The 11,072-nt window shown below is 43.6% G+C and overlaps 1 protein-coding gene across 1 annotated transcript; it reads right to left on the bottom strand.

The window, feature by feature from the left end:
* Positions 1–4,398: 4,398 nt before the first annotated feature.
* Positions 4,399–10,871, bottom strand: LOC130122013 (alpha-1A adrenergic receptor-like). The gene is made up of 2 exons (XM_056291025.1): positions 9,953–10,871; positions 4,399–4,886 (listed from the first exon to the last, which is right to left on the bottom strand). Exons 1-2 carry the CDS (start codon positions 10,869–10,871, stop codon positions 4,399–4,401), a joined length of 1,407 nt encoding a protein of 468 aa, XP_056147000.1.
* Between the last annotated feature and the right edge of the window lie 201 nt (positions 10,872–11,072).

The following is an 11,072-nucleotide window of genomic DNA, read 5'->3' as shown; positions in this document are numbered from 1 at the left end:
CACAACATTGTAAGATGGTGACAGATGTACTCTAACCCCCACCCCACCCCCGGTTCAGGGATTGTTGTCCCCTCGCTGGGGAGCTGAAGAGTACATCTGTCGCCATCTTACAATACTGTGACTGCAACCCTCTGTGAATAGTACACATGGCCATCGAAGCTCTAGTTAATGGGCACTCCCATATTTGATCATGAAACTGGTCGTTGGTTTCAGTCGTTATGCACCTGTCGCCATCTTACAATGCAGTGATTGCAACAATCCCTAATCCTCTGTGAACAGTACACATGATGGATGGTCCCACCCATATTTCCATATGAAACTGGTTGTTGGTTTCGGTCCTTACGCACTGTATTGTTTATAAGGGTGGAGGTGCCTGCAACCAGTTTAGACTGAAGAGGTCACTTAGCTGAGTGATGGAATGTATCTGTCAATAAACGTTGCATCCAGACGAACTGATTCAACTACTTTGATCCATATTAAGGGGCATTTAATTAAGTGCTTACTTTGTCTTTCCTTGATATGTATATTTACAATTCTTTTTCATGGGTTATCATAAAGGTTGACGGGCTAGAATACATTCAAATTGATCCCAATATGAAAAATGTGTACATCAGGAATTCATCATATAATTACAGGTCATTATATTTGTTTCAGTTCTCAGTTCAGCATTACCGTTGATGCTGGTAATCATTAATAAAATTTTAAAATGTACTTTTATTTAGCCTTCTCATTAGGTTAAATGATTACCAGTAAGACTTTCTTCTTAGTAGAGACTACGTAAATTTAAATAAAATGTATTCCAACCTGTTTCCATCATAAATTATGTCTTTTTGAACATTGTTTGAATCCTGTCATCCACATTTACCAGTAACCTCATGACATTATTTGCATAAATGATATTCCAACTGATGGCAATGGATTTTATAATGCACACATGTTCTTCCCATATGCATATGTACACACACACACACACACACACACACACACACACACACACACACACACACACACACACACACACACACACACACACACACACACACACACACACACACAAACAAATACATATAGAAAAAGACCTTGTCGAATCTGATTAACTTCTACTTTCCAGCTATGCTCTTGTGCTTTGCACTTCCAGCTTTCAGGTTTTTATTTGGTCCTTTCCAAAAGCCTTTAAAAGGCAAAGCCTTTCACCATCACAAGTATTCAAAGAACAACATGCATTGTAGCGAATTCAGGGGGAAGCCAGGAACCGCCGCAACCGGGACGTGAACCCGGGTCTCCTGCACCATGGGCGACTACATTATCCAGTCGATTAAAGGGTCCGACTCGGAGCCAAGGGCTAGCGAGCCTAACCATCTGTGGTCGTTACACTACCCCACTCCTTCGGGAAGCGTGTCTCTGCACTTTTGCATATCAGCACCCTCACGCCTCTGGGCGCAAGCACTTCCGATGGCCTCACGGTCTAACCACCCTACTTCTGGCACCAAAGTAGCGAGTTCAGGGGGCAGCTGGGATGCACCGGGACTGCGTTAACCAGTCAACTAAAGGGCGCGACCCATTAGCCAAGGGCTAGCGAGTCTAATCATTCATGGTCGTTACAGTATTACATGCCTGTCCCTGTCAGACATTCAGAGAATGGTTGGGCATCGGAGATGAGCAATAAGGTTGCATGTGTACATTCACAAGGCTCAGAGAAGACTTACTTAAGTAAGGCTCTACATATTATCATCCTGGGGATAATAAAATATACAGTGACATAGGAATATACAAATATACTTCAATAAATGTTTCTGACATCACATATGTCAACATTCAGGACTGCCTCTAAATGGTAGAATGAAAATTGGCATACAGCCCTCTGCTAAATGCTGCTTAACGAAGTGTAACCTTTAGGCCCTTGCTGAATAGTTCCTGAAACTACAGCTGCATGTTTAAAGAGGTCCTGGTGTAAAAACGTAATTGAAGCCATAAAGCCCAGCCTCAGTGAGAGTGTGCAAGGTCAGGCATTATCCTATTGAATGGTTAAATGGTGCCAATGTTCAGTTCCACAGAACCGAGGAGAAAGGAAATTCAAAAGGGATGAATAGTGCTCTCATACATGTCAGTGTCTGCACCGTCCTTCAGTGACAGACATCAACACAGTGATTCCCCATCGGATCCTCTAAAAGAAAAAAAAATCCGGTTTTCCACAAACTCCTTTCCCGCCACTTTGACATGGAAAAAATAAAAATAAAAACTGCTATCGGCAGCAAAAAAACAAAAACAATTAAAGCCGCAAGCGGCGTTGGGAAGGGTCCAAGCATTGGCACTGTTGCGCCCCCTATGGAGCAATTTGAATGGTTTTGTCCTCATGATCATATACCTTCACCCAACGTAAATAATTAACGCTATGATACGTAGGGGCCTTTTATACACCTGGCCTGTAATAGACTAGGTGTAATAGACTGTAATAAAGATTGAAGAATCTTGCCTCAGAAACAGTAGCCTACCTGAGTTTCCAACTAGATATGACAGTGTCGGATTACTTGGGTCGCCTGTGTCCTAGACGATTACCGTAATTTTTTAAAATGTCGTAACACTTCCATCGCTTCAGAAACATGTGCCAGAGTTTCCAAAACTGGACCAGACGGTGTCTGATTTCTTGCATCCTAGCCGACTGCCGTAAAAAGAAAAAGTATGTCATTAAACCCAGGTGTCCTGGCGTGTGGTATGTAGAGCTGCCGCGCTTCCACACCAAATAAGTCAAAATAGCGGGCAAACTATATGACTGACATAGGTGGTCCCAATAGTAAAGTTGTTGAGCACATTGAGATGCATGGGTCGATTAAGTTTTGTGTTGATCTGACTTATGCTGTGGGAGTTGTGGCCTTTGCAGATTGGCAATTGATAAAAATTACCTAATTTTGGAGATTAGCTTGAGTTGGAGAAAGCATGACTGAATGACATGTTTGATTTGATTATCAAAACTGAAGTTAGTATTGAATATTATTGCAAGATGTTATGTTACCCCTAGCAGCTTGCTTAAGACTACTTGACAGACCACCAAGATTAATAACAAAAGGGCTGATGGAATTTTCGGGACCGAACAGAATGACCTCAGACTTATCATCATTACATTTGAGAAAAAAATTCGGACATCCAGGATTTAATGTCAGAGAGACAAGTTGAGAGATTTGCTAGGGTGCTAGGATCTGTGGGTTTCAGTGGCATGTATAACTGAGTGTCGTCAGCATAAAAATGGTAGAGCGCATTGTGATTTTGAATGACCTGGCAAAGGGACAGCATGTATATAGAAAAGAGAAGAGGGCCAAGAACTGAACCTTGAGGGACACCACAACTCAACTGAGCCACTGAGGAGGTAGAGTTACCTAGAACAACAGGAAAAAAAAGTTTTGTTGGTGAGGTAAGAGCGTAATAAGCTAAGAGCTGAGCCCTTGATGCCAACCCAAGTCTCTAAGTGATGTAAGAGGATGTTGTGATCGACTGTGTCAAAGGCAGCACTTGAGTCTAAAAGAACTCAAATTGAGCAGCCACCTCTGTCTGCAGTCAGCAGTAGGTCATCAGTGACCTTACCTAGAGCTGTCTCAGTACTATGAAGTGGTCTAAAACCAGATTGGAAACTATTAAAAACAGTGTCAGTGTTCATAAAAGAGATCAATTGAAAGGCAATTACTCTCTCCAGAACCTTAGATAGAAAAGACAATTTGGAGATTGATCTGTAGTTACTTGGGGACAGGGGATCTGCATTGGGTTTCTTCAGCAATGGGTGAACAATGGCATGCTTAAAACATCTGGGAAAGAACCAGAGGCCAGATAATTATCAAGAATTTGCAGAATAATGGGGCTGATAGTTGAAAATACCTCCTTGAGCAGCTTAGTGGGAATGATGCCTAAGATGCAAAATAAGTTGTTCTTATTGGAGACTGCACTCTCTAACACTGAAATTGTAATTCGTCAAAACTGGGTGAAAGAGGCAGAATTAACATGGGGAATGGAACGAATACAAGACCCTGGCTGGATTTGGGACCTAATATTCTCCACCATATGAGTGAGAAATTTTTCAGACAAACAAGGGATTGTTGTTAATGTTAGAGGGGGTTACTGCCAGTTGCAATGCTCATTCATGTTTCTGAGACTGGATTTTATAGATGGCACAGGCCTCTTAATCATCACACCACAAGTCAGCTTCAGCATTAGTCATCACCATACGGCTACCCCTGAGAGCTTGCGAGCAACACGCTATTTCATTATCAGCTACCTCTGATCCCTCTGAAGGATGTGAATATGCATCTTAAAGTTGTAAATACATGCCCCTCAAAGGTTCTTGTAGAGTAATACATTTCTAATTATGTTAAATCTGTTGTCCTAACTCCCTAAATTGCTTTCCATGCCTTATCATACAACCTCCCCTTTGACTCCGAGCGAAAGGTGTAGGATCTTTGGCGTGTCATGACCTGTGCGTTCCTGTGGCAGCGAAGTGTCCCTTTTTGTGAAACACCATGCCTTCAGCAGGCTTTTACTCTGGAACCGGGTATTTTGGGCATGATCTGGAGGACCAAGAGAGGATGAGGACACAGAAAGATTGCTGCAGCTGCAGCAGCAGCAGGCAGTAATGTGAGAGCGGGTAGAGAGAGTCGAGGGTTTATGGGGTGTCGAAGGGGATCCTCGCTTGATCACTGAACTCACTGAATGGGAACTGCTGGGGCTTTTGGGTGGCTGCCTGCATTTAAGGCATCGACCACAGATAACATTTTGGAAAGCCTTTTTGAACTCCTGGCTGAAACATGGGTAGATGATGGGATTGATGCAGCTATTGAAGTAACCCAGCCAGAAGGTTATCTTGAAGACAGTCTCAGAGGGTTTGCAGGATGGGAAGATAGATCCTGGAGGAAAACAGATATAAGGATAGAGAGACGCACGCGCACACAAACACACACACACACACACACAAATAAATAAGTGCACATTGAGAAGGAACCACATACACAAACAACACAAATGCCTCACAGCCCTAATCTATTATAAATCCACAAGCAGATTTTCACCCCCAAGAAAACTAAAATAAAAAAATAACCATGAACATTTTTATTGTAGTATCTAATTAAGTGTATATTATAGTTTTCTTTTTTGTTAATACATTTCAATTTATGTGTACAGCATATTTTTTTTTGCAATCAACAACTTTTTTCCCCCCATTTTTGTGCGACTTGTCAGTGGATTAAATTTGAACTAAAGTTACAAATTAAGCATGTTGGCTAAACTGGTAGATTTCAGAAATGTTTGTATGTATTTATTTATGCACATGTTTCTATAAAACTAAACGAAACAAAAGTGAAGCTAGAAATCTGGGTGCAATCATAGCAATCATTTCACAAGATCATCCTTCCACCATCTTAAAAACATTTCAAAAGTCAGGGGCTTTTGCGTCCGGGTAGCATAGTGGTCTAATCCGTTGCCTAACATCACGGGGATCGCCGGTTCGAATCCCTGTGTTACCTCTGACTTGGTCCGGCGTCCCTACAGTCACAATTGGCCGTGTCTGCGGGTGGGAAGCCGGATGTGGGTATGTGTACTGGTCGCTGCACTAGCGCCTCCTCTGGTCGGTCGGGGCGCCTGTGTGGGGGGGGGGGACTGGGGGAGTAGCGTGATCCTCCCACACGCCACGTCCCCCTGGCGAAACTCCTCAGGTAAAAAGAAGTGGCTGGTGACTCCTCATGTATCGGAGGAGACATGTGGGAGTCTGCAGCCCTCCCCAGATCGACAGAGAGGGCGGAGCAGTGACCGGAACGGCTCGGAAAATATGATAATTGGCTAAGTACAATTGGGGAGAAAAAGCAAAAAAACTAAGGGGCTTTCTATCAAAACCAGACTGTGAGAAATAAAGCCTTGCATTTATAACAAGCAGACTAGACTACTGTAATGGACTACTCCCCGGCCTCCCCAAATCAGTTGTGCGGCAACAACAGTTAGTTCAAAATGCGGCTGCGTGTGTTCTCCCCGGAGCTAAAAAGTATGGACACATTGCACCTGTTCTTAGATCTCCGCATTGGGTCCCCGTCAAAACTAGAATTAAAATTAAAATTCTGCTGCTTGAATACAAAGCTGTAAATGGACTTGCACCTCGGCATACAAAAGACATGGTAATGAGATACAACCCAGCAAGAACTCTCAGGTCCAGAGGCCGTGGTCTTTCAACCACCCCTCATATTAACTCTAAAGCGGGGGAAGCTGCCTTTTGTATTTACACCCCATGTAGATGGAACGGCCTGTCTGAGGACCTGAGAGAGGCCCCCACACTGAACACCTTTAAAAGCAGGTTCAAAACCTCACTTTTCACTACAGCCTATGGCTAAGTTCTTGGTGTGTGTGTGTGTGTATTTTGATATTTGTATATTCTGCTCTGATTCCTGTGAAACGGCACTAATCCTTGTTGATATGCATATGTATTTTCCACATCTGGACTTGTATGATTGTGTTTCAATTGTATCGTCACTTTATTGTGTTGCCCTGTGTGAGGAATGTGCTGTATAAATAAAGTTGGACTTGACTAAACTAAATTGAATGTAAAACTAATTGCCAACAGTGGAATATATTATGAAAACTGGGAGACCGTAACACGTTGCTTGATCTTTGATGGCTGACAAGGGTTTAATGGATCAGCGTTATTAGGTGAGGTAAGGAGTGATGCAACTGCCAGGATGTAAAGCTGAATACCAACAGATGCGTAGTGAGCACCTTCAACATAATCCAGTCATATAACATTGTGTATTAGCTGACAAGCGAGGTCTATCGAACTTCAAACACTGACCTCACTTTCATGGGAATTACAGTGAAATTGATGTTATTCTGTGGCTTCATAAAACGCCTGTACAGGGGCCATAATACCTCGCCTGGCCTTTGGCCATCAGAGTGCAGAAGTGTTGAGAACAGGTATGGTATTAGATGAGGTGAGCAATGCCATATGAACTGTTCCACAATGGCTAGAAAGGTCATCCAGGTAGCATAGCGGTCTTTTCCGTTGCCTACCAACATGGGATCGCCGGTTCGAATCCCCGTGTTGCCTCCGGCTTGCTTGGGCGTTGGCCGTGTCTGTGTGTGTGGGAAGCCGGGTGTGGGTATGTGTCCTGGTCACTGCACTAGCGCCTCCTCTGGCCGGTCAGAGCGCCTGTTAAGGGGGAAGGGGGAACTGGGGGGGGGGTAGTGTGATATAAATGCAATCCATCCATCCTCCCACGCGCTACGTCCTCCAGGTGAAACTCCTCACTGTCAGGTGAAAAGAAGCGGCTGGCGACTCCACATGTATCGGAGGAGGCATGTGGTAGTCTGCAGCCTTCCCCGGATCGGCAGAGAGGATGGAGCAGCGATGGGGACGGCTCGGAAGAGTGGGGTAGTTGGCTGGGTACAATTGGGGAGAAAAGGGGAGGGGTCTTTTTGGGGGGGGGGGGGTTGTGAGCTGAAGAGAAACCAAGGCTTAGCCAAGTGGTTTACTCTTCAACTGGTTATTCATCACACTTTCTCATCTGGGAGAACTGCCCCGGTCCACAAACGTTTTCGGTGATCATTTCAGCCCCGGGGTCTGGTTACTGTCACCCTGAAGCTCGGGCTAGCATTGTGATGTGAGCAGTGAAAGCCTCTCCGGGCTGAAATGTATCACTGTTCCCTGATGGCCGGTTAGTTTGGGGGGGAAGTAGGTGCCTGAGAATGCCTGCTAGCATTACAGCCCATCAGGCCGCATGCTTGTTATCTGTAATGGCTTTCAGGAGGTGGTTGCAGTGCGCTGCACACTGGCAGTCATTTCATTTCATCTCTGAGTAGAAGCCCATTCTCCCCCAACGTGGTGTTTTATTTGTTCCATTTCCTAGCCGGTAATTGAATTTCTTGATGTACCCTTACAAAAAGAAATAATAATAATAAACAGTATGGTTTGGGCAAGGCTGGGCAGGATAACCGCTCCACATGATGTTGTTTATGTTCAACACAACGCAGTAAAGAACATCATATGAATTATTCAGGCCTTACGATGGCTTTCGTCTCACAATAATTTGTTTTAATACAAGAGTGCAAGGTTGCAAGCGCATTATGATATACAGCTCTGTGAACTATATCTCATATTGTTAAATGTATATCCACACATGAGATGAGATAAGACAGAAGGCTATGGGGCTTATCAGCTGTAAATTTCCAGATAATGGGTTTGACCCAAGTGTCCCAAACATTTTTCATGACACATTTTTTTTCTCTCTCTTTGATCAAGGGTATTGATTTCTGTGTAATACTTTAAAGCATCTATCTAATCATGCATGTGGCAGGGTAGGAAACTACCGGTGGTACATTAATGAGGATTCCAATGCACCTTGATTAAAATCACACACCTTAATCTTGAAGTTCCTGGTATTTCAGAAGCAATTAAGAGTCCGCATTACGTATTGTTGATTTCAGCACTTTCCTGTCGCGTCTTTGTAGGATCAGATTATTATTAAAGATAAATGGTACGTTACCTCCTCCACCTCCTGATATCAGTGTATTTTACTATAATGAAAACATTCATTTCTAGTTAATTTTGTTGCTTGAATTTTTTTTTCCAGAGATGTACAGTTCAGAGGTGCTAAAAAGTCACGCTTCATGTTTAATGATTTTAGAAAGGACAGTAATTCAGAGGGATTTATAAAGGGCGTTTTCATCAGGTGGGAAAATGGCGCAAAACATTTTCATTCACTTTCAGCTCATCCTTTGGGAGCTTTGCCTATCTATTGCATTATAAATCAGCTCCTGAAAAAAAATGAGAAATTACTTCCTCCATGAATAGATTTCTTTAGATATCCCAGGGTGACAACTAATTGAACCTGCAATTAGAGCTATGCATTGTCATTCATCATGTTTGAGTGGTATTGCATCTGGAAGAAATTTGAACGTTGTCATGTCATGACATTCAATGTTGTAAAAATCAATGATAACTAGAGTCCATTAACTAAAATCTGCTGTAAAAAAATAGGTCTGATATATTTGAGGGAGTATTGTTGGTTTGGTTTGATATCATACTTACATATTAACTGAACGGTTCAGCGGGATGAACCTTAGGTGGATTCTTAAACATGGTGTTTTTGCATTTGTAAAGATAAATAAATACCGTGACATATATTGATATTAGGACTGTGCGATATGACGATTTATATATATAAATATATGTCTTCTTATCCATGCACATTACAATATGAAACGATAGACGTTTTCTATTGTCTCACACACACACACACACACACACACACACACATATATATATATATATACTAAATTGTCAATTTAGTACGGCCGATTCACCTGACCTACATGTCTTTGGACTGTGGGAGAAAACCAGAGGAAACCCACGCTGACAACATGCAAATTCCACACAGAGGACGACCCGGGACGACCCACCAAGGTTGGACTACCCGGGGCTCGAACCCAGGACCTTCTTGCTGTGAGTCGACCGCGCTAACCACTGCGCCACCGTGCCGCCTTTTTATAGTTTGTACATTATTATTTTATATTTTGTTACATGCTTAATTGAAAATTTGCGCAAAGGTTCTGAATAAAGGGAGAAAAATAATCAAATATGAGTAAGTACCTTGTATTTGTCGAGTATATAATTCAAAATATAATAAGGAATACGCCTTTCCATGTGGTCATTTTTTATAAACTATTCACTGAGTTTACAGAAAATGAGCTTTATCGTGATATGTTTCATTATCCTGATATGAATGACCCATATCGTGATATGAGATTTTGCTTATATCGCACAGCCCTAATTGCTATGTAAAATTTCCCGTCATCATTGTCATAACATTTTGCATGCATATCAACCAGCACTACCTGCAATTACAAAGGTCAGTGTTTAGAGGACCTCAATTTTTGGTCACTCTCATGTAATTTTGAAGCTATGAAGTTTAGTGGAGAAATCTGAGACACCTACCGATAGGTAAGACCAGGAAAAAGGGCAGCCAGCAGAGGACAAAGCAGCCTACAACAATGCCCAGGGTCTTGGCTGCCTTCTTCTCTTTGGAAATCTTCAGCAGCGTCATCAACATGGTGCGTCGGCTCCTCATGACTTTGTCTTCACCCGCGTCGTCCTGTTTGTCTGCCACCGCCGCGTTGCCACGGTGTATCCTCAGCATCACCCCTTCACTCTCCAGCCCTTCTTTGTTCTTGCCTTCGCTTAGGCCTCGCATTTTCCTCTTTGCAACCACATACACGCGGCAGTACATGAACAGGATGACAGCCAGAGGTATGTAGAAAGATCCGAATGCTGAGAACAGGGCATAGCCGGGCTCCTCCGTGATACGGCACACCGTCTCGTCTTCTGGGTCCGGCTCCTTCCAGCCGAACAGAGGGCCCACCGAAATGACTGCCGAGAGTATCCAGAGGGAGACCAGTGTGACCATGCCACGTCGCTCTGTGGCCATGGATGTGTAGCGAAGAGGGTAAGTGACGGCCAGGCATCGGTCAACGGAGATAACACACAATGTAAGGATGGAGGCCGTGCAGCAGAGGACGTCTAACGCGGCCCAGGCATTGCAGAAGGTGCGCCCGAACACCCATCTTCCAAGCACCTCGAAGGTAGCAGAAAAGGGCAGTACGGCAGAGGTCAGGAGCAAGTCGGCCGCCGCCAAGTTGACAATGAAATAATGTGTCACGGAGCGCAGGTGGCGGTGGCAGACCACAGACAAGATAACCAGGATGTTACCAAGTATCCCGAAGATGATAATCACCCCGAGTACCACTCCTAATGTCACGGCTTTGATGACGTTCACGCTGGGGTAGGCGGAGGAGCTGCAGTTGGGACAGCTTTCCATCAAGGAGGAACTGTTAATGTTCTCACCGGTGGGAACCATTGTAGTCCTTGGGGGTGTTGTCAACTTGTTAACAGTCTTTAGGACTAAGTAATGTTAAGTCACATCAGCTCCATTAGAGAAGACTCAACCATTGGCCTCTTTCCTTATCTGTGAATTCATATTCTTCAAGGACCTCCTCTTGCACAAGTTGGCATTTTAGTCAAATGATGGATGTCAGCCTATGTGCCTATGTGCAATGGT

The sequence above is a fragment of the Lampris incognitus genome, chromosome 12 (genome assembly GCF_029633865.1).
Source record: "Lampris incognitus isolate fLamInc1 chromosome 12, fLamInc1.hap2, whole genome shotgun sequence".
In the NCBI taxonomy this organism is placed as follows: domain Eukaryota; kingdom Metazoa; phylum Chordata; class Actinopteri; order Lampriformes; family Lampridae; genus Lampris; species Lampris incognitus.
This window is presented reverse-complemented; position numbering and strand designations above follow the sequence as displayed.